At 42.6% G+C, this 23,976-nt stretch overlaps 1 protein-coding gene across 1 annotated transcript in view; it reads right to left on the bottom strand.

Annotated features, from left to right (window-relative positions):
- Positions 1–23,976, bottom strand: part of COL24A1 (collagen type XXIV alpha 1 chain) — a 231,165-nt gene that overhangs the window by 161,921 nt on the left and 45,268 nt on the right. The window contains exons 5-6 of the mRNA XM_044301461.1: positions 9,704–9,757; positions 2,483–2,536 (exon numbers count right to left, since the gene is read on the bottom strand). Of these exons, the coding sequence (XP_044157396.1) occupies positions 2,483–2,536; positions 9,704–9,757 (108 nt within the window). The remainder of the gene's footprint in view (positions 1–2,482; positions 2,537–9,703; positions 9,758–23,976) is intronic.

The raw sequence follows: 23,976 nt of genomic DNA, 5'->3' as shown, positions 1-23,976 counted from the left end.
TTACCACATCCACTTGATCTCGCTGCAGCATCTTCTTCTATCTTCACTGAACAGGACCTGCCAAAGGACCTGCGATATGCGTGATGACGTCCTTTGGCAGGTCCTGTTCAGTGACAATAGAAGAAGCTGCTGCAGCGCGATTAAGTGGATGAGTTGTTTTTGTTTTGTTTGTTTTAACCCCTAAATGGCTATATTGTTTTGCATTCTGTCTTAAGAATGCTGTTATTTTCCGATATAGCCATGTTATAATGGAAAATAATAAAATCACCCAAACACTGAACCCGGACTAAAGTGAAAAAGTCTGTGTTCGGTCCGGATACCCGAACTCGCAAAGTTCGGTACGAACAGTTCGGGTTCGCTCATCCCTAATTGCGAGTGATTGCTTGCCTTTGGTCATTTGTTAAGACTGCATTGTTTTTTAGAGGGAAACTCAAGGAGGACCATCATAGCCATCCTCTATAGACAGTCTTTTAAATCAGCCTACCCTGTTAAATTCCTTAAAGGTGCGCCTATTACTTGTACTTGAACAGTGACACCCATCATTTATTCTGTAAAAGAGAGACTTTATTTTACTATATTCAAGTTGGCCTGGTTATTGGTCTCCACATCCAATTACGCTACCTGCTCTCCTGCCTTGCACCCTGCAACCCATTAACCCAACATCAAGGGCACCCCAGCCACCACAGACCGGAAATCCCGAGATTGCCCGAAGGGAAGAAGGATTGTGCCCCTCTAAGTACTAAATGCCGGGCCTGGGGGAGTGCTGGAGCAGGGTTAGCCACCACGAGAACTACAACTACCCTTATTGCCACTGCCACCACTTCCATCCCTTCTGCCTCCACATGAATCCCCTGTGGACCTTGCAGGCTGCACCAACAGTTCCAGGAAAAATGAGGAGCTGATGGGAAAGGGAGTAAGGAAGAGGGCAGGATTTGTGAACATTTTCCCCAATGTGGGAGGTTTATGGGAGTTTTCTGGGCATTTGGTTTGAGCATACCAGGGGACAGGGCTTAAATGTCCTGGGATATGTTGGCAACAATGCAAAAGCCCTCTGGTCTGCCACAGCTATAAGCCTATTAGGTAATCACATATAGAGTTATCCACTTGGTCATAGATTGTAAGCTCTTGTGAGCAGGGACCTCACTCATAATGTTTTACTCTGTAATGTGTGATTTTGTTTGTACATATTTCCTGATGTGTTGACTTGGGGAATATGTTGGCGCTATATAAATAAAGATTATTATCTTTCATGGGTGGTAGAATCCACTGGGAAAATCCCACATCTGATGTCTTTGGATATTTTTAGTGATGTGCCTGGTCTATTACTAGACATTGCCTGACATTTAGCTACTGTTGGGATGAATGCATTGGAAAGGTCAACACATTTTTAGTATGTTTACTTGTCCTTCTGATTTATTTAGGCCCCTTGAGAGTAGTCTATACACTCGAGAAGCCCAAACAAATGAAAGAAAAAATAGAGTCACCGCAAGAAACATGAGACCACTGCATTTTCACTTCCATATGGACGGCAAATCTATCTTTGATCTTCACCTGCTTATGGGAATAATGAATTCCATCCATATTACTGCTGATAAACACAATGGAGGAGATTTAGCAGAGCTGGGGCAAGGGAAAAGCAGAGCAGTAGCCCACAGCAATCTGTCAGATTGTTGCTATCATTTCCAAAGGACATTTAAAAATATGAGGAGATGAAACCCGATGGGTTGCTCCATTTGCACTTTGGTAAATATACCCCCCAAATGTGAATTAGGGTGTTCTTACACTGCATTTTGCAGTGTCCACTTGAAGTATGCACAGGGAAAGCTCCCAATGTATACATGATAATAAAGGGAACCTGTCACTGGGATTTTGTGTATAAAGCTAATGACATGGGTTGCTAGATGGCCGCTAGCACATCCACAATACCCAGTCCCCATAGCTCGGTGTGCTTTTATTGTGTCAAAAAACTGATTTAATAGATATGCAAAATAACCTGAGATGAGTCCTGTCCCTGACTCATCTCATGTACAGGACTCATCTCAGGTTAATTTGCATATGTATCAAATCAGTTTTTTGACACAATAAAAGCACACAGAGCTATGGGGACTGGGTATTGCGGATGTGCTAGCGGCCATCTAGAAACCCTTGTCCTCAGCTCTATGCCCAAAATCCTAGTGACAGGTTCCCTTTAAAGAAGCAAGCATGTCCTTTTGGCCTCTGTCAGGCTTGTATATGTTGGTGTACCCTTAATTTGTTGTATAGCACAATTTCATACAGAATTATCCCAGTATGGTAACATCACCCATATGTTACTATATATATATACGCACACACACACACACACACATTATTATGGTAACATATGGGTGATGGATGCTTTTACAGTGACATCGGTCAGAGGTATGCTCCATGAAATCCTCCCAAAGTATACCGTCAATGCAGTATGAATAGACCCTTACTAACTGGACTATGACTATAGTACCTTTGGGCCAGGTAGAGCTTGTCCTGGGGAAAATCCTGGATCTCCTTTAGGACCCTGTTAGGAAAAAAAACGGTTAATAAATACAAGGAAAAATTTTAATTGGTCAGTTCTACTTTTACTTTTTTTGAAATTAGTCCACACAATATTCATAGAAAAACATAAAGTCAATGACTCCACTTTCACACGTTTACATCTGCCAGTACTATTGTATCATGCAGGAATGAAAGAGCTTCCCCCTCCGAGAAGAACTCTCCCACCAGGGTGGAAGTTTTTGTCAGACAGCTTTCAAAATATTTGCCCCCCTTTCACTGACCCCCTGTACAAGCATTGATCACTAGCCCAGGATGATCATTGTAACTAGATCTATGTATACACAAGTTTGCTTTCATAAAACCTCCATCCATATTACCTGGAAGGTGCCCAGTTCTGATAAAATAATAATCACCAAAGGGTAATGAAGATATAGGGGGGTCACAGTTTTAATATATACCCCTATAATATGGCCATCCTATATTGCACACTACCATATCATGGCTCTGTAGAGGCAAGTTGTACAGTTTCCAAATACAGCACCCATAAAAATCTATGAGCCTATACAATACTTCTGTATGCCATAGATTTTTTTGTTATGCATTCAAATGGAATCCATGACAAAATATTGTGTCATGGGTCCATCAGATGCTATTTTATGGAGGCTTCCTAACGGTCAAGGGGAGTGTACCACTTATGCTAAGCGCCTAGAGCTCTATAATATGGAATCACATGGACTCCATGTGCAGCCATACTTGGTCTTAGGCCAAGTTCATACCTCATTTGCCCAGCATGTTGTATGCAGTGTTCTGTATGGAAAACAAAACTTACTATGGAGTATACAGATTTGAAAAGAGAACTTTTCACAGAAGGGTCAAAATTTTACATCAAGATCCTGTTTTAATTTTTAAGACTTGCAAATGAGACAGAAACGGAGGTGGGGGATCAAGCATCTGTATCGCCATTGCTGTCCAGAACAAAGAGCCTCAAGGCCTCTTTCTCGTCCCAGGAGGCAGACAACAGAAAGAAAATCTTTCCAAACTTTTCCACCCAGGAAAGCCCCCCTGTCCTGGAATAAGGGACTACTCAAGTACCATTATAAAGTATGCACACCCAAGGGGTAGCCAAAGCCAAGTAGATACCTGTAATGAAGGCAGATCATGCCCGCCAGGGAGCAATACACTCAAGCCAAATTGCCCAATTTTCTTCCCTTATTATTTAAGACAAAATGCCTTGTATACAAAGCATATCCAATATTGTATAGGCCTCCTCTAGAGCAATGGTTTCATAGCTCTGTGTATATTACCTGAAAAATCTTTACAAGGATGGCTTCTAGGAAAAATCTAGAATACGCTCAAGTTTATGGGAAGCCACTTGTTTGGCTTGGAACGCTATCCAAACTGATTTCTCTCTTGCTTATTCTGTGCTCTGCAATCATAAAACCACCATAAATACCAGACTATCTTATTGCTGGTTTAAATATAACTCTGTTTAGGCTGAAGAATGCGTTGTATGTATAATCATCCCAAATTACAAGCTGCCTTTTGGAATGAGAGCAGAAAAAGACATCTTAATCTTCCTTTGTGCACATAAGCGGTCTACTGATGAGAGATTCCAGCTCCACACTTACTATTATATACACTCTGTGGCCAAAAGTACGTAGACACCTGCCCGTCACACCTTGCTGGACATCCCATTTCAGAACCATGGATGGTAATATGGGGTTAGACCTGATTTTGTGACTAAAACAGCCTCTGATGATGTTGGGAGAGGTCTGGCTTGCAGTCAGAGTTCCAGAACATCTCAAAACCATTGGTGGGGTTGTGGTCAACGCTTTGTGTAGCCACATGTGATCCTCCACACCAAAGTCCTCAAAACATGGGCACAATTTCACACTTCAAGGAGTTTGTGTGGTCTACCAGTTGGAGCACTGTAGAGTGTTACTCAGCACCCGCTTAAATCAAAGCATGTCCTTTAAAGAAAGAGTCAAGCTGTTAAATGGCGCATTGCTTTGGCTTTTGGAAGGGGTTTCTAGTGTAGATTACAGGCATTGACTTTTTGGCATGAGTTAATACAAAATAGTCAATCTAAAGCCAAAGCTGCACAATAAAAGATGGGGAGAGTGGAACAATGGGTGCTAATTTTAGACCATAAAGGTAAGCACTACCCAAAATGGAGATACACTTCCTACTAGAAGTTAGAAGTTGTTTGTTTGAATAAAGGGGTTCCTCACTTTAGACAATTTCTATTTGACAAAAGTGTTCTGTGACCATGAACTTATTACAAAGTATTGTCTGAAGGGAAATCTGTCTAAGTGTTTCATTTCCCTGCAGCGCCACTGCAGGGGAAACTAAGCATTACACAGTGTCCAGTCAAATCAATGGGTTGTCTGTGTAATGTAGGACAGGATAGGTCCTCCAGAGCGAGAGATGCTCTTGATAACTGCTTTCTTCGTTGGTCAAAATATGAAGATCCCCTCTATCAATTCCTCAATAAGGTACATGATTGTGGGTTCCCTAAATGACCAACCCCTTTTAAGAACAGGTATTATAAGATGAACAAAGGTTTCAACCTGGTTATACAGGGATTATTCGAGCATCACATCCATCTGTTCCAGTTTATATAGGAAACATTTTATGTTAGGTTCAATTATTATTTAACTTTTTCGAGATCTTTGAGCGAGGAGCTTTGTTATGGCTGTTGAACACATGCTGGATACATGATTACAAACACATGTGACACTCTGCTGTCCAAAACACAGACAGCACAACTACTTCAAAGCTTTTTACTATGACTGGCTCTCTTTCAGTAAATGAAATGAAGACATATAGAGTGGGCTGCACAGGCTGGTACAGTGGTCATAATGGGAGATTTTACCTTCCCAGACATTGACTGGGGTCATGGTTCTGCCTCAACCACAAAGGGGAGAAGATTCCTCAACTTGCTGCAGGACCACTTTATGGGCCAGCTTGTAGAAGCTCCCACTAGGGGCAATGCTCTGTTGGATCTGGTAATTTCTAATGATGCAGAGCTTGTTGGAAATATTATTGTTCGAGAAACACTAGGTAATAGTGACCACGATATCATTATATTCCCCCTAAACTATAAGAAGCAAACTCTGTCAGGCAGAGCAAAGACACTGAATTTAAAAAAAGCTAATTTCCCCGGGTTGAGGGCAGCATTTCAGGGCATAGACCGGGAGCAGCTACTGTGGCATCATAATACTGAGGATAAATGGGAGAGCTTTAAATCCACATTGAGTAATTGCACTGAAAAATGTATTCCTTTAGGTAACAAGTATAAACGGCTAAAATTAAACCCCCCTACGTTGCAGTGAGGAAGCCGGCAGCTGGCGGGCAACGCCTTCCCCTGCTCCTAGAGGCTAATTAGCTTATAATAAAAGTTATAATTGCACAAAAACGGGGACACACTGAAAAAAAAAAGAATAGCAGAGTTAAATTCAGGTGACATTTGCACATGTATAATGTCAGCCTGTTTAATAGTGAAAAGTGTGGTGACAGTAACCCTTTAAATAAGGTAAATGTGAACAAGACTCTGGGTCCAGATGGATTACACCCAAAAGTTCTTAAAGAGCTCAGTGCAATCATTGCTGTGCCCCTGTTTATAATTTTTAAAGATTCTCTAGGTAACTGGTACAGTGCCAAGTGATTGGCACAAGGCAAATGTGGTGCCCATATTCAAAAAAGGATCTAGGTCCTCCACAGGTAACTATGGAGGGGCGGCTGTGGATGTAGTGTTTCTGGATTTTGCAAAGGCTTTTGATACTGGCCCTCATAGATGTTTATTAGGTAAAGTAAGGTCTCTAGGCTTGGAAAGTAATTTGATTGAAAACTGGCTGAAGGACCGTGTCCAGAGAGTTGTGGTCAATGATTCCTATTCAGAATGGTCCGGGTTATAAGTGGTGACCCCAAGGTTCAGTGCTGGGCCCTCTATTATTTAATTTATTTATTCATGATATTGAGGACGGGATTAATAGCACCATTTCTATTTCTGCAGATGACACTAAGCTATGTAGTACTGTACAGTCTATGGAAGATGTCCATAAACTACAAGCTGACCAGGACGCTCTGAGTGATTGGGCATCAACTTGGCAAATTAGGTTCAATGTGGATAAAAGGAAAGTTCTGCATCTTGGTAGTAATAATCTCTGTGCTTCATATGTCCTAGGGGATGTAACACTGGGAGAGTCACTTATAGAGAAGGATTTTGATGTCCTTGTAGATGGTAGATTAAATTACAGCATACAATGTCAATCAGCTGCTTCTAAGGCCCCAAGAATATTGTCATGCATTAAACGAGGCCTGGACTCGCGGGGTAGGGATGTAATATTACCACTTTAGAAAGCATTGGTGCGGCCTCATCTGGAATACGCAGTTCAGTTCTGGGCACCAGTCCATAGAAAGGACGCACTGCAGCTGGAAAAAGTACAGAGGAGAGCGACTAAACTGATAAGGGGCATGGAGAGTCTTGGTTATGAAGAAAAATTAAAAGAATTGAATTTATTTAGTCTTGAGAAGATATGTCTAAGGGGGGGACATGATTAACCTATACAAATATATAAATGGGCCATACAAAAAATACGGTGAAAAACTGTTCCATGTAAAATGCCCTCAATAGACAAGAGGGCGCTGCCTCCGACTGGAGAAGAAAAAGCTCAGTCTCCAGAAGCGTCAAAGCTTCTTTACTGTAAGAACTGTGAATCTGTGGAGTAGACTTCCTCAGGACGTGGTCACAGCAGGAACAGTTTTAAAAAGGGCTTAGATGAATTCTTGAAAGTAAACAACATTAATGCTTATGAAAACGTGTAGAAATCTGAGTCTCACTTCCTTCTGGGATGCGCGTCTCCACCTATCCCTTGGTTGAACTTGATGGACTTATGTCTTTTTTCAACCGTATCAACTATGTAACTATGTAACTATATGTCTAATAAACCACAACAAAGTCACTGTCTGTTTCCAGATCGGATAGTGTCTTATTTCTCCGATGCACAACAAGGGGCAAACCTGCTTAATCAGTTCCTTCTTCATGCAGTCCCCCATTTATCTGTCATTCTCTCACATGCAACCTATCAGTTATTCCTCACTTAAGAAACCCCCATGTCAATCATCGTTCCTCCATGAGAAACTTTGTACATATGCGCAGCTTTACTGCCATTCTGCATATTTCTTTCCCTCAAACGGGAAGTTCTAAGAAGTGATTTTGTGGGTTTTCCCCATCAAAGCCTGTACAGCTAGCTCCTGTTCTGGCGGACTTTAGTCGTCCTTGTATTACAAAGATGGTAATGCAACCATCATGTAATACTACATTCCCCCAGCAGCGGTCACTGCAGCAGACATGCATGGCTAGCTGTTTGCTGAGAGCCTGCATCTAAAAGGGTTTTAAAGATGACCTGTCACCACTCCTGACATGCCTGTTTTAATATGTACATGCATTCCCCATGTAATAACAATTCTGGAGCATCTATTCTTATGTCTCTATGTTGTGCCATTCCTTTATTATTTCTACTAGAAGTTATGAATGAATTGCTAGCAGTCTGCAGTAAGGGTACAGAGGGGTGGTAACCAGTTGGGGGCGTGTATCTGCACAATCTCACTCTAACCAATCAGTGCTGCCATTTTCAGTCTGTGCAGGTACACGCCCCCAACTGGTTACCACCCCTCTGTACCCTTACTGCAGACTGCTAGCAATTCATTCATAACTTGTAGTACAAATAATATAGGAATGACACCACATATAGCCATAAGAGTAGATGCTCCAGAATTGTTATTACATGGAGAATGCATGAAGCTATTAAAACAGGCATGTCAGGAGCGGTGAAAGATCCTCTTTAACAGAAATAACTAGAGATGGATTCACTTAGGACATTTTTGCAGTGCTGTGTTTAAACACATTTATAACATACTTGAATACTTTTACAAAAAATGTGGCACAAAACAGTAAACAATTCCTTTTTCATATGTCTGACATTACTTAGTTCCCTCACATGAGGCAGCATTTATCTGCCGCCCCTTCACATGGAATCCATCAGCTGATCACGTTGCAATACAATTTATCAGTTTAGTATTTATTACCTCATTTCCATATGCTTTCCTGTTAATTAAATCTTTATATGCCTTTACCCATTGGAATTTGGTGGCACCCCCCTCAAACAGCTGATTCACCCAGAGGAAGCTGTGGTCAGTCAGGCAGCTTTAGGGGAAATGTACTTTTATACAGATGACTGGTCATTCGTGTAATACAAGCTTGAGTCCACCAGAACAGGAATCACTTGTACAAAGAAAATCTCCATTCTGGCTCAAAGAAGGAGGACATGAGCGGGAAACCCACCTCTATTATGTCCATAGTGGTCACATGTGCTTGTTCGGCAGTGTTGTGCTATTCTAGCATATGTGATTGGCCGCAGAGGTCATGGAATAAGCCACTTCCAGTCTTACTGGGGCCAGAAGCAGTTGAGTGATTTTTATAAATCTGGCACAGGTTCCAACCGCTAGGTTTGTTGGCTCCTAGTCTGGACAACCCCTTATAAATGGGTGCCTAGTTTACATAACCCAAGTACCTCATTACAAGAATTTAAGATGAATAGGTATGGGTCATATCTATTAGTCAGAGCAGAGAATGGCAGTAAAGAAAGTCTCACACTCTGGAGGACCCAGGATTACATGAACAGCATATTGCCTTCAAAAGGAACTGGGTAATACTTAATTTCTCCTGTGGTGGCGCTGTTGGGAAAGTTGAACACTTGCTGACCCAACAGATTACATCTGATTACTAGGAGTCCCAACATAATGAAACTCCTCCAGCCTGCGCCGATGACGTCACCGAAAGAGACGTCACTGAAAGAGAAGATCATCGGCGCAGGCGCCGGCCGGAGGAGGAGATCGCGGCTGGCCCTGTCAATCAACAGGAGGGGGCGTTTTTTTGCGGCTGCTACCCGCAAGTAGACGCCCTACTTGCTGGTAGACAGGTAATTAGCATATTATAAAAGTACGTTTTTTAACATATCTACAGAACGAAAATGATTAATAACATAATGTATAGCAATATCGCAGGATAGGGATTATAAGTACCCCCCAAAAAAATAAAGAGTTTAGTGGGGTGACAGAAGCCCTTTAATCATTTTATACCTCCCCGGCTTGCTCTTTATCTACACGCAGTTTACAAATTACTTACTTTTGGACCAGGTGGGCCAGGTAATCCAGGTTGGCCGTGGGGTCCAACCATTCCCTAAAAGACAGAATCCAAAATAAAAGTGTTAAATGAAAATAATATTCATGTTTTTTTCATTTTCCCCTTTAAATGCCATTTTAAAGATTATGTATTAAATACATCCACATAAAAAGTTTAGAAACTGTGCATATTGATCCCTTACAATATTAATTGGTTTCGGGAAGACCAAATTGAAGCAATTGTATTCAAAGCTCCCAAAATAATACAAAATAAGATGAAAGAACATTAAGAAGACAACAAATACAGATAAAGCAAGTTCTTACAGGGAAAGAACCCAGAAGAACAGCTGTCTACAGATGGGTCTGAGGCTTGGCTGATATCTCTGGTCTTGTTTCAAGTTTCATAAAAAAAAAAAATACAATAAAATAGCAGCAAATGCTTTAAAATAGCAAAAAAAAACAACAATACTCACTTCTTCAATCCGTCTCTGAGCCAATGCAGATGCTCTGCCGATTGTCTTCCCAGCACGTGACCACTGCAGCCAACCAGTGTCCTCAGGAGACATTTGCTGTACTACTGGCATTACCACCAAAAGTGGGAGCCATGATGTGAGTAGTAAGACATGTGACTGCTGAGGCCACAGATTGTGTGCTGGCTGCTTGCAGACAAAGGCCAGAGGCTGACAGAGCGTCTACTATGTATATGTGGGACTTTGAAGAGTTAAGTATTGTATTTTTTGTTATTTTAGAGCATTCATTTTTGATAGCTCCCTTATAAGTCATGGGTGGGACATGGTGGCTACCTATAGGTGACAGTAGTGGGGCAGATTTTGCCGGAGGAGAGCTAATTTTTATAGAAAGATCTTAGAAAGGTGCTACCAAACAGCCAATCAGAGCATGTACTTGAGTAAGATAGGGGTTTTACCAGCCAAAAAACCATTCTGAACGGTAGTTTTTTTCCAGCCAATTACACATGCAGTAAATCGGCATTGTGTCTTCAAGTTACGACGACCCAGGAAACATCACTATGAAAATGTTGTAACCTAAGACCACTGTAACTTGTGGAACTACTTGTATATATGTTGCATTGTTTTCTACTGATCCTTAGTTTTAGTCTGTAATAGAAGCCAGAGCTGTATTCATAATTCTGTAGACTTCAGTGCTGAAATCTCTGAGCATTTCTTGCTGGCTCACCATTTGTAGAGAGACAACCTGTCAAACTGCATTACTAGTGTTGTCTCATTGGGCAAGCCTATTGTAATGCTGCTTTGACTATGTGTTTAAAAGGAAATTTAATATAAATATGTAATTTTAACCGTGAAGACTCTACTGGAGCTCATTCCTTTGGAGTGCAGGGGACGCTCCTAAAGACCTTCTTTGACTTAGTGGTGGCATCAGCCATATTCTATGGTGTGGTTTGTTGGGGGAGCAGCTTATCTGTGGCTGAGAGACAGAGATTAGATAAGCTCATTAAGAAGGCCTGCTCTGTCCTAGGTTGTCCCCTTGATCCAGTGCAGGAGGTGGGTGACAGAAGAACTCTAGCAAAATTAACAATCGCTGTTAGACAATGTCTCCCACTCCATGCACGAAGCTGTTGTGGATCTGGAGAGCTCCTTCAGTGACAGACAGCTGCATCCTAGGTGCACGAAGGAACGTTATCGGAGGTTCTTCCTCCTATCAGCGGTTAGGATTTATAACCACCACTGTTCCCAGAAACCCAGTAGTGAATTTTTTAAGTAAATTCTGTGTTATGTTTTTCTTGTATTTTACTCTTTAATTTCTAACTAATCTTATTTTGCTCCTGTTGTAAATGTGATTGCTGCTGCTATGCCAAAATTTTCCCACTGAGGGACAATAAAGGGATTTTCTTCTTCTTCTTCTTCACACTTGTTGCGTCAGGAATCCTGGAAGGTGCGGTTTTCAAGGTTACCACTTTGTTGTATCATCAGGTCCTAGCATCCAAACAAATGACATCCATGCAATTCAAGGACGGCTCGAGTTTGCCAGAACGGGAGCCACTCTTACAGCACTCCTCCTTGCCTCATAGATGGAGGTTCCAAGCTGGGGTCCACCTTTATTATGTCCATCTGCCCTAGTAGGTCATATGGACAGGGACTGTCTTCCTTAGACAAGCCTTTTCTAAGTTTGTAAAGATATGTTGTTGACCGTTTTCTGGTAATAGCCAGAGGAAATGTGAATAGACCTCGGGACTATAATGCAAGCTGTAACTCAGATTTAGTGAATTAGCAGAATCTGCAACAGGGCCTTTGATGCAGATATGAACAGAACCTTATCCCATGACAACAAAATACACAATTTTTAGATATGGTTAAGTGCAAATGTGAAGGTGGGAACATATTATGACATTTGCACAGTCCAGTACTGCATTAAGTCTAGTTTCACGTTAGCGTTATACATCTTCGGCAAGCTGTTCTGGTAGGGAGCAGCCAGCTGGAGATGTCTCGACCTGGCACTGCTAGACGCTACCCAACACCCACTAGCCCCATTCACTAAAATAAGCCGGCAAACATGTCAAGAATCGGCCAGAAGAAAACCGTTGCGAGGATGGCGTTGTGGTAGCTTCCAGAAATGCCGGAATGCAGAAAGAACGGGCAGGCTGCTCCCTGCTGGAACAGCATGCCGGATCTAAAGGTACTAGTGTGAAACTAGCCTAACTCTTCATTGCCAAAGATAGATATTCAAAAACTAAATGAGGACTATGTGAACCTTCCCATCTACAGATGGTCATTCTTCATGAAAACTTTGGCCCCTAGCACAGATATTGCTGCAGATATTGCTTCTTTTCTTGCCTTCAAATCGGACGTGTACCAGTACCGACCAAGGCTAATTTCACACAAGCATGTTCAGTCTGTGAAATACGCTCCGTGCGTCAGAAGTATTTCCTGGACTGATTGTTGTTCCTGTGACAGGACCTCACGGCATTATAATGATTTATAATGCTGTGTGTCCCTGAAATGTACTGACAGCATCGACTACAAGGACAGCATCATAGATTATTAAATCCTTATACTGCCGTGAGGTCCTGTCACAGGAGCAGCATTCAGCCTGGGAAATACCTCTGACACATGGAGCGTATTTCAAACACTGAATATACTTATGTGTAATTAGTCTTAGGGTACTTTCACACTAGTGTTATTCTTATCCGACGCTGAGTTCCATCCTAGGGGCTCAAATCCGGAAAAGAACTGATAATTTTTATCCCCATGCATTCTGAATGGAGAGCAATCCGTTCAGGATGCATCCAGTTCCGTCTTTTTTACTGATCAAGCTTTTCATAAAACCGTAGCATGTTGTATTTTTACCTCCGGACAAAAATCCAGAACACTTTGACTGAACGCTGGATCCGGCATTTTTCCCATTGACTTGCTTTAATACCGGATCCAGCGCCGTGTGTTCCGTCAAACCGGATCCGGCTTTTGCATGTTAAACCCCAAAAATGTGAAAAAAAGTTAAAGTCGATAAATGGTGGATCTGTTTTTTTTTCCAATGCATTTTTTCATTGTGATCAGAATCCTGATCAGGATTTGTAATCCGTTTTCACACGTTTTCCGGATACGGCGGGAAGTTCCGGCGACTTCAAACAACGCTAGTGTGAAAGTACCCTAAGACTAAAGACCCCCATACACATTAGAGTATTGTCAGCTGGACCTGCAGTTTTTCATCTGGGTGGGCCGGTCAACAAACCATCAAAGTCATATCTTTAAACAAAAGTCCTCTGTTCCCCCCGCCACAGTCTCCATTAGATCCCTAGAAATGCCTTTAAAGGGGTTGTCTCACTTTACCAACTTGCATTCATCGTGTAGGCAGAGTTGCAATCCATCAGAGGTGGTTGTGCTTGCACACTATAAAAAAAAAAGCGCTGGCCTATGTGCGCGCCCACGGTCACAGCCACCAGAGAGGCTGTCATTTTTTGCCTATAGTGTGCAAGCACAGCCACCGCTGCTGGATTGAAGGGTGGTCATACGAGCAGTGTATAATGTGATGGAAAACTGAATCAAGCCAGCAAAGGAGGCAATATGGACAATCACAATACATTAGTAAGTGGCTTGTATTAACTTTGTATGCATGATAAATCTCATTAGCTGAAGTCAGACAATCCCTAAAGATTATCGTTATGACCAATTTTTGTCATACTATATAATCCTCCATGCCTCCTGCTTTTCTTTATTTTCCTCTTCTTCCTTTAAAAGAAATCACTGAGGAAATCATCTAATCCTTTTTTCTTTGCCAAAACAATTAGCATAATTGGCATATTCACAGACACATAGAAAACCGCATTTAATCTATAGCAGTTTTTGCCATGCTTTAGTGTAACAACCATTACTTGTTGCATAAGGATACATTTCCTTTAAAGAAGTGGACCACCCACTTAAGAACACATGTAATCCTGTGGATCTATGCCACCGAGGTCTGTCAGGGACAGTGTTTGAGGCTGAGGAGGATGGCATGTCTCGGTTTGCTTATACAAGTAGACGTTCCAACCACATGAAGCCATTAAACCAACTAGGCCGCTTGCCATTCATGAGCAGGATTTCAGACACCGCAGCCTTTCGAAGAATATTTTCCAGCGTTTCTAATTTCTGATTGGAAATGGTCAAAAAAGTCAAGGTATCATTTAAAGGGGTACTTTGGGATTTTCATGGTTTATCTAGGGGTTGCCTGGGATTTAAAAAATAGCTAGGTGCAAAAAATGTGAAAAAAGGAACCAATCCTCACCTGTTCAATCTCCTACAGCTCCAGCACCACTGCTCCTGCTGTGGTGAAGTGACGTAAATCCACAAGACCGATGCAGCCAATCACTGATGTGAGAGGTTGTGCCACACAGGCAAGCTTAACCTCCAGTGATTGGCTGAAGTGGCAGAAGCCAGTGATTGGCTGCAGTGGTTATGTGCCTATATGACGCGTCATGGCTGCAGGAAAGCAAACAAACTCTGTAGGGGACCATCAGAGTGGCAGCGCTGGATGAATCTAACAAGAGAGTATTGTTTTTATTTTATTGCATTCCAGGCATGCAAAGTTTTTTAAATCGTCTCACAGTGAGAGTCTGACCTCCTGGACTCTTGACGCTCGGCACAATGATGGAGGCTGTGGCACTTCATTGTGCTGATCAGCGGGAATCTCAGAAGGACGACCACCACGATCAAGAATTCATTGCCTATCCTAGTTAAAGTTAAAAATAGCCTTCAACTAGGGTTATGTAATAGGTAGCAGGGTCAGGCGGATGTGGCCCATGGGCAACAAAGATACAGCACATTGGGCACCCCATCTATCCTATCCTTGGCTAGACAAGCATTGAGCATGTCTACCCAGATAACAATGGACTCCCCCAAGCCCAATGGGTCTTGAAGTCTTCCAAGGTTTCACAATGATGCAGGTTCTAGACAGACAATGTGCAAGCACAACATTCATAAACTATACTATAAAACCAGAGCCATGGACAGGGACGGACTGGCCATAGACCCTACAGGGAAACTTCCCAGTGGGCCGATGTCCAGGGGGTCAATTGAGCTCTCCTCACAGCTGACTCTCCTAGCTTTAATTACTGCTGGCAAAGTCTAGTACTTATGCATCCGGTCAGCAACCGCGGGTGATCTCAGATGGGAGGGGGTATTTTGATCTACACTGTGGCATTTGGTTCTGCTGGGGTGGCATTTGGTTCTGCATTATGGTATTGTTGACGCCACTTAGTTTAGTTGTTGCTGCTTACTTGTATTGACCCTGCCTCCTGTCAATTTGGAACCTCCTACAACATGGGGCCACTTTAATTTTTTCCAGGGCCACGTTAAGTTCCCAGTCCACCCTTTTCCATGGACAAACTTTTTTACCCAGACATAACACTTAATACCTGCATACTGAAGATATGGTTTTGATTCATGCTAATAATTACTTTGGATTAGTATGTATGTTGCACTGTGTGTGTCATTGTAATTTTGGGGGGGTTAGCCATGCCCCTTTCACTAAGCCACACTCTGTTTCTTTCAGCCCACACCCCCTTTATGTGCCATGGCACCACCTCGTTCCTCGGTAGAAGAGGATTATGGTGAGACTTGCTGACCATCTAATGTGTTTGGGGTGTCCTGACTCTCCCCCAACATTATGGATTCCAACATGTCTGATTCCTGTGTTCTCAGAAGAAATATGCAGCTTATTCTCTCCCTATTTACAAAACATGCACAGACGTATTCAGTATGGGAAAGCGGGGGTTCCGAAAGAATAGTTCATGACCGAAAGCCCTCTAAGGCCACTTTCACACTGGCGTTTGGTTTTCCGTTTGTGAGATCCGTTTAGGGCTCTCACAAGCAGTCCAAAACGTATCAGTTCTGCCCTAATGCATAAGGGAGAAGGATCCGCTCAGTTTGCCTCCGTTTCGTCTCCATTCCACTTTGGAGGCGGACACCAAAACGCTGCTTGTAGCATTTTGGTGTCCGTCTGACAAAACTGAGCCAAAAGGATCCTGACACACAATGTAAGTCAATGGGGACGGATCCGTTTTCTATGACACAATCTGGCACAATAGAAAACGGATCCGTCCTCCATTGACTTTCAATGGTGTTCAAGACGGATCCGTGTTGGCCATGTTAAAGATAATACAAACAGATCCGTTCAGAATGGATGCAGACGGTTGTATTATCTGAACAGATCCGTCTGTGCAGATCCATGACGAGTGTGAAAGCTGTCTAAGGTGTATGGCCACCTTTACTGATGAAATGCTGTATGTGTACTATGATAGCAAATATTACTATGAAGTTAAAAGTGGATGTGAACATGTTCTGTACAGATGCAGGGTGAGTCTGACACTGGTTGCAGGGGAGGTGGTGCCCCATGGACCAATACGGGGCTTTTCAACCAAACTTTATACCTCCAGACCTTTTATGAGAACACAAAATTCCTTGTTTGAATTGTTTGTTTATTTTTCCATAATGCAACTTAAAAAAGCTAAATTCTAAAAAAATCCTAAATATTTTTAAATGTAATTATTTTTAACATTTGATGCTTTCATTCAAAATAAAATCACAGGGAATTTAAAGACACCATGGCCCTAAGAGTGTTCCCCCGAGCGTTCTGCACCATAATTGCACAACAATTCTAAACACGGCCCAGCTTCCTTCTCCCCTGTAGCTGGGTTTAGCAGAAGACCGGAGAAGTGGACGACTTGCATTCCCTGCTTGTCAGTGGCGCACATGTAAATGCTCTCTGATCTCAAACAGACAGTTGGCTGTACTTGAATGGTATGGTCTCCTTAAATAACCCAAAATACAAACTTGGAGGAAAAAAAAGCCGAAACAAAACTAATTCAATCTGTTCAATTTCAAAAGTAATAATCGCAGCAGAATCTGGTGAAAACCTGTTGCAGAGTTCTGCATTTGTCATTTCTGATGGGATCCTGTTTTTATTTTTCATAATCCCATCTGGTCATTGACAACACTGAAAGTAGACGTCCATTTAGGACAGCGTTTTGGCCATTTTGCAGCCTGATACAATAATCAAAAGTTTGCATCTACTAATCTTAAAGTAGGATCAGATGCTTTTGCCTCTGTAATGCCATCTGTTCTGAGTCGGACACAGGTAAGGCCACTTTTCCACAATCAGTGTTTGATCAGTGATTTCCATGAGTGATTGTGAGCCAAAACCAGGTGTCTAAACACAGAACAGGTGTAGATCTTTCCATTATGCATTATCTCTCTGCTTCACTTCTGGTTTTGGCTCACAATCATTGATCAGACACTGTATGAAAGCAGCCTAAAGGTCCTTTTACACGGACCGATAATCCTCCAGATGATCAGGAAAGAGCGTTTGTATAAATGCTCGTTCTCGATAATCTGACAGTGTAATAGGTGCTGGCAATCACCAGATGAACGAGCAAATGCTCATTCATCAGGTGATCAAGATGTTCTGCTGGCACAGAAGATTATTGTTCATGCGCAACAGATAGTGGCAAGTCAGTTCTCCTTCCAAAAGGACAGGAAGAATAAGGGGGTCATTTATTAAGCTGAAATGCGCCTATATTAGGCCTGTCTAATTTACCATTTCCTAGGCCTGTTTTAGGCATAGAAAATGGTTTAAATGTAAGACAGCTCGAAAGCTGTCTTACATTTAGAACTGGTGGACGATCCGCCAAAGTTATGAAGAGTCTTGCACCTTTTCATAACGTTGGCGGAACCTCCGCCAGCTTTGGGGTTTATTAAGACCAGCATCTAAAACGCCGGTCTTAATAAATGTGCCTGTAAGTGTCTAAAAATTAAATTGCCCTGGTTAGCTGAGTAGCCTTTGTCCAGGTTTTGGGGGTGCAGTTTCTCATTAGGGAGACCACATAGTATGCATGAGGAAATGATTTTAAGCCCAAAATGAGTAAAATGCAATCATAAAAAAAAGTTGCCCCCTAAGGTGTGGGTGTAAAGATAGTCATAAGGGTGAAGGTAGCAGTTCTGCTAAAATGCCTTCATGCATAGCAACAACAATGTTAATGCACAGGTGTTTGACAACATAGGGTGCAATTGTTTGTTTTATTAGGGTGGATTCACTTACCATGTGGACAAGGCCTTAGTTAATCAACTGCAGTCCTAGACAACTTTACGTGGACTATAAAGCGGTCAAGTACATACAGGTAAAAATGATGGTTTGTTGAACCCTTTTTCTGCGGCGCTGAAACAGGAGGCAAGATCTTATAGAATATTTGTAAAAGGTAAAATAGCTTATTTATTCTTTTTGTCAACGCGTTTCAAGGGCTCACAGCCCTCTTCGTCAGGACAATAAAAGCATAACAAGTACATACAGGAAGCAATGTCAGCAACGAATGTTTGTGGAAAAGCAGATGCTTCTAACATTGGGTTTTCATGGCTGAACAACCATATACAAGCCTGTGATCAATAGATGTTATGCAATCCAGAAAGATGTACAGCCCACCCCTATTGGATGAAGCACACTTCCCCATCTGGGAGTCTGATGGACGAATCTGGATTTGCCGGCTACATAAAAACGTTTTGCCCAAATCAGAGTTATCTTGCAATGTTTGGTTTGAGAGAAATGGTCTGGGGATTTTGTGTCATGGTTCAGGCTGGACCCTTTGATGTGTAAGAACCTGATCAACTTCACAGAGCTCTGACCACAACTCGGTATGAACTCCTTTGGGACAAACTGGAATGCCAACTTCAAGCTAGGATCTTATCTCCTAAGACCAGTCCCTGACCTTATTACAGCTAATATGGGACCCAATTCGCATTTAAGAGGTTGTCTGCTTTTGACAACCCTTTTTTGTTAGAAGGCCCTTGAAAGTTTACGATTCTAGGACGTCTAATCATCAACTGTAATCTACAAGGAAACCTGGCTGTAAGTGTATAATGCCCCCCTGCAGGGCTATCACAGGGGAAACGACACATTACATGGTGACCATTAAAATGAACTGTCTATCTATCAGGGATCAGCAACCTTCGGCACTCCAGTTGCTGTGAAACTACAACTCTCAGCATGCACACTTATTGGCTGTATTTGTAGTTCCCATAGAAGTGAAAGGAGGATTCTGGGAGTTGTAGATTCAGAACAGCTGGAGTGCCGGAGGTTGCTGATCCCTGATCTGTGTAATGCATGGATATACCTGGTCTAGAGAGAGAGAGACTCTTTCTAAGGTCCTAATGATCAGGTACACGATTGGCAAGTTCCTTCACCAATCATCGTCTTATGTAATCATGCCTCCGATCACCAGGCAAAGGAGCCAACACTCATGTCGGGGGATTTCTTCTTTTATGAAACGTGAAAATTATCAGTTTTTCAGTAGCACATTGCCCTGTGTAAACCCGGATGTGCTCCTGACAATAATGGTAGGGGATGTGTCCGAACAATCACATTAATGATAATTCAGGCGCATACAATTGCGATGATTGCTCTATGTAACTAGAGCTAAACGAGCGGTGATCAACATACAATATTGTTAATTGGGACTCAATTTGGGCAAAAAACTTCCCTTTGTAAGACTACTTTCACATATGCATTTTGCATTCCGGTTTTTAGATCAGGCAGAGGATCTCAAAACCGGAGCAAAATGCTTTAGTTCGATTTAATACATCCAGATGCATTCGTTCTGTTCGGATGCGGTTGTATTAAATTGAAACTGAACAAACCGTATTCGGCACAAAAAATCGGATCTGCACCATTGACTTAAATTGTTCAGTTTTGCAGATAGGACACAGAACTGCAGCTTGCAGCAGTTTTGTGTCCGGCAGGGGTGCACCTAGCCTTTCTGCTAACCGAGGGGAAAACAAACTGCTCCTCTACCTGCCAATTTCTTAAAGAGGACCTTTCACCGATTATGACACTGTGAGCTAAGAATACAGACATGGAGAGCGGCGCCCGGGGATCTCACTGCACTTACTATTATCCCCGGGCGCCGCTCCGTTCTCCTGCTATGTCCTCCGTTATCTCCGCTCACTAAGTTATAGTAGGCGGAGATTTCAGTCACTAAGTTATGGTAGGCGGAGTCTGCCCTTGTTCTGCTCTAGCGCTGGCCAATCGCAGCGCAGAGCTCACAGCCTGGGAGGTTATTTTCTCCCAGGCTGTGAGCTCTGCAATCCGATTGGCCAGCGCTACAGAAGAACAAGGGCAGACTCCGCCTACCATAACTTTGTGACCGGAGATACCGGAGGGTATAGCGGGAGAACGGCGCGGCGCCCGGGGGTAATAGTAAGTGCAGTGAGATCCCCGGGCGCCGCTCTCCATGTCTGTATTCTTAGTTCACAGTGTCATAATCGGTGAAAGGTCCTCTTTAACCTAACCCATTCCCTCCAGCCCTACTGTTAAAGACATACTTGAAAAACATGACATACAGAGCCTCAAAACATACAGGGTAATACAGCGCCACAAGCATCTTACATCCAGTGATGTGTCCTCTGATATAGACGTTCTCTTCATCTTTTCCATTCATGATTATTTCTTTCAGCCTTCTCTTGTCTCTGCAGAGTTTGACAACTACTTTTCCATCCTCATCCCGACCTTCTGAACACCCCATCCTGCCACCTCTAATACTGTGCTCCCCCATATTAAACTGCAGAAACAGATAATCCCCCTGAAAATACTATTACCACACAGATAGTTCCCCTTCAATAATTACTGGCACACAGTGCCCTATAAAATAACTGTGTCCAGCAAATAGTGTCCCTTATAGTGCCGTAAACATAGTGTTCTCCAAAATTAATTGTAGTAAGTCTACCCAATAGTAATAATGCCCCTCATTTTGCCCCCAGAAGTAATAATGCCTCCATAGTGCCCCCAGTACTAATAATTCCCCCTATAATATGTGCCAGTACAAAAAATGAACCCTTATAATGTTTGCTGGTAAAATAATCCCCCCTTGCAATGTGCACCAGTACAAAAATGCTCCCTTATAATGTGTGGCAGTACAAAAATACCCCTTATGCCAATACAAACAATGCTCCCTTATGACATGTACCAGTACAAAAAAAAAACAAAAAAACTTTTAGTGTCCCATATAGAAGAAATGTCCCCATAGTGACCATCTTAGAATGTGTGCCAGTACAAAAATACTCCCTGATAATGTGTGCCAGTACAAAAAATGCTCCCTTACAATGTGCTCTAAGTACAAAACATGCCCCCTTATAACGTGTGTCAGTACAAAAAATCTACCGCCTTTTAGTGCCCATAGACGCCCCCTTATAATGTGTGGCAGTACAAAAAATGCTCCTTTTTACAGCTGCAATGTCCCCATAGTGCTTTCTCCAGTTACTAAATAATGACCCCCACTTCATTGTGGACCAGCATACTGGCAAATAAAAATAATAAACTAAAATTTCTCCATTCTGCTGTCAGCGATGCAGTGCAAGACACGGACTTCTTTAAGTCTCTGTCCTGAGCTTTATGCAGCCCGGCTCAGGCAGCGCGATATTGATCAAACCAGTCTCTGATAGGCTACAGGAACTAGGACTAAAGCCTACTAGAGGAAACGGTGGGCCAGGGATGCAGATGAATATGTAGAGATGAGCATTCCCACAATAAAAGCGCTCATTGCCTATGGTCCTTCTGCTGCCCCACTCTTGCCCCTACCTGGTGCTACCTGGCCTAATTGGTGGTGCATCCCTGGTGCCTGGTCAAAAAAACTGAACAAACCAAAATGGAATGCATCCTGATCTGGTTTGTTCTGTTTTGTTCCCATTGACAATGAATGCCCCGGTTTTGAGATCCTCTGCCGGAATGCAAAATATAAATGTGAAATTAGCCTAAAAGAACCCTAAGGGCTTGTTCAGAATGGAGGATTCCGTCTGTGGATTTCTGCACAGATTCCGCACCGAAAATTGTGCAGAAACCGCTTTCCATTGTTGCAAATGGCAGTCTGCGCTGCTGTCGATGCAGCCGATCGGCTTTCCAGACTGCACCAAGAAGGGATTGAAAACTGTAGCAGATGTCTGCTCACAGATTAGACCTATTGAATGGGACTAAAACTAAGTGAGTATCTGCCACATTCAAAATGGCAAACTGTGGCATAAACTGAAGGTCAGCCTTGGGGTTTCGGCTTTGGATTCCAATGGAAAAATCCACCATTTAATCTTAAAGGGCATCTGTCAGCAGTTTTGTACCTATGACACTGGCTGACCTGTTACATGTGCACTTGGCAGCTGAAGGCATCTGTGTTGTTCCCATGTTCATATGTGTCAACATTACTGAGAAAAATGATTGTTTAATATATGCAAATGAGCCTCTAGGAGCAACTGGGGCGTTACCATTACTCCTAGAGCCTCAGCTCTCTCTGTATCTGCCGTGCCCTTTCCACTACATTAACAAGGCCAGGGAGTGAAAACGTCATCACACCTGGTCCTGTCAATAAAAATGCCCCGTTAGGATCTAATAGGGTGTCCTCTTTAATGCCAATGGTTTTGAAACAAGATTCAGCGCGGTGAAAAAGTATTTGTCCCCCCCCCCCTAATTTCTTTTATTTTCGCAGCTTTTTCACACTTAAATGTTTCAAATCATCACTACTTAGAAAGAGATAAACCCAAGTAAAATGCAAAATGGTGTTAAGTGATGATTTCCTTTATTGAAAGAAAAACTGCTGGTCCGATGGGAGAAACTCCCTGCTCATAAGCTACTAGATCAACCACTTATCCAAGTTCAATTGACACTTGATTACTGGTGGACCTGATGAAATGAGACCTCCCTTACAAAGAACCTGTCTGTCAATGTGTATAAGCTAGAAGGCCCCATAGGTTCAAAAGAGATTCAAGTACTGAAGCAAAATGGTAACAAAGCCACTGCTAAGACTTTTGGACTCTGGCGAACCACAGTGGGCACCATTGATGGAATTGACAGAACCATGAACTCTACTCTCCATTAGAAGATCCTGAAGGAGAACATCCGCCCCTCAGTATGTGATCCAAAGCTGAAGTGCGGTTGGGTAATGCAACAGGACAAGGTTTTGAAGCACACAAATCTACCTCTGAATGGCTCAAAAGAAACAAAATGAAGGTTTTGGAGCGACTCAGTCAAAGGTCGGACTTTAATCCCACTGTGGCAAGAGCATAAGCCGGCAGTTCATGGTGGAAAACCCTCCAATGTAACCGAATTAAAACAAAGAAGAATGTGCTTAAATTCCTCCACAGAGATGTTGTCACGGTGTAGGGGGAGGGGAGGAACACCAGAATGACAACAGAAGGAAAATGACCAGGAACTAGGCCTCAAAGCTAGGGAAAGGGAAAGGTCACCACCTAAGGAAACCCTAAACCTAGCCCTGACTCATATCAGTATGAATAGACCCTGAAGGTGGGAATATTCATACACCTAAAACTTAGGCCCTAGTAACCCTGAAAAGCCCTAGGATTAGTAAAAGGGTCTTAGACTACAGGTTCCTTCCCAGATGGACGAACCAGCGTCTTTCTGAAGCCTAGTAAACAACAAGCAAATGGGAGCAACAAAATACCAAGAGAAGTACACTTATCTTCAATATAAAATGGATGAGCAGGAACTCAGGTGAGGACCACACACCAGATCTTCCAAGTCCAGGTAGATAATATCAACCGCATGGTATGAAGTGTGAGTCCAGACTAAATAGAGGAGCAGTAATGACCACAACCTACACCTGAAACAAGAGGTGTGGTCATTACCAACAACACTGCAAAAAACGAAAACAGATAGACTGTCAGATAACCTAATGTGCAACCAGTCTCTCAGATCTTCTAACCTCTGTCACTGGAGGGACCGTGACAGATGTGAAAGACTCATCGCAAAAGTTTGATGGCAGTGGTTACTATCAAGTCA

The sequence above is a fragment of the Bufo gargarizans genome, chromosome 7 (assembly GCF_014858855.1).
Source record: "Bufo gargarizans isolate SCDJY-AF-19 chromosome 7, ASM1485885v1, whole genome shotgun sequence".
NCBI classification, from domain to species: domain Eukaryota; kingdom Metazoa; phylum Chordata; class Amphibia; order Anura; family Bufonidae; genus Bufo; species Bufo gargarizans.
Note: the sequence above shows the minus strand (reverse complement) of the source record. Positions and strands in the feature narration are given on the sequence as shown.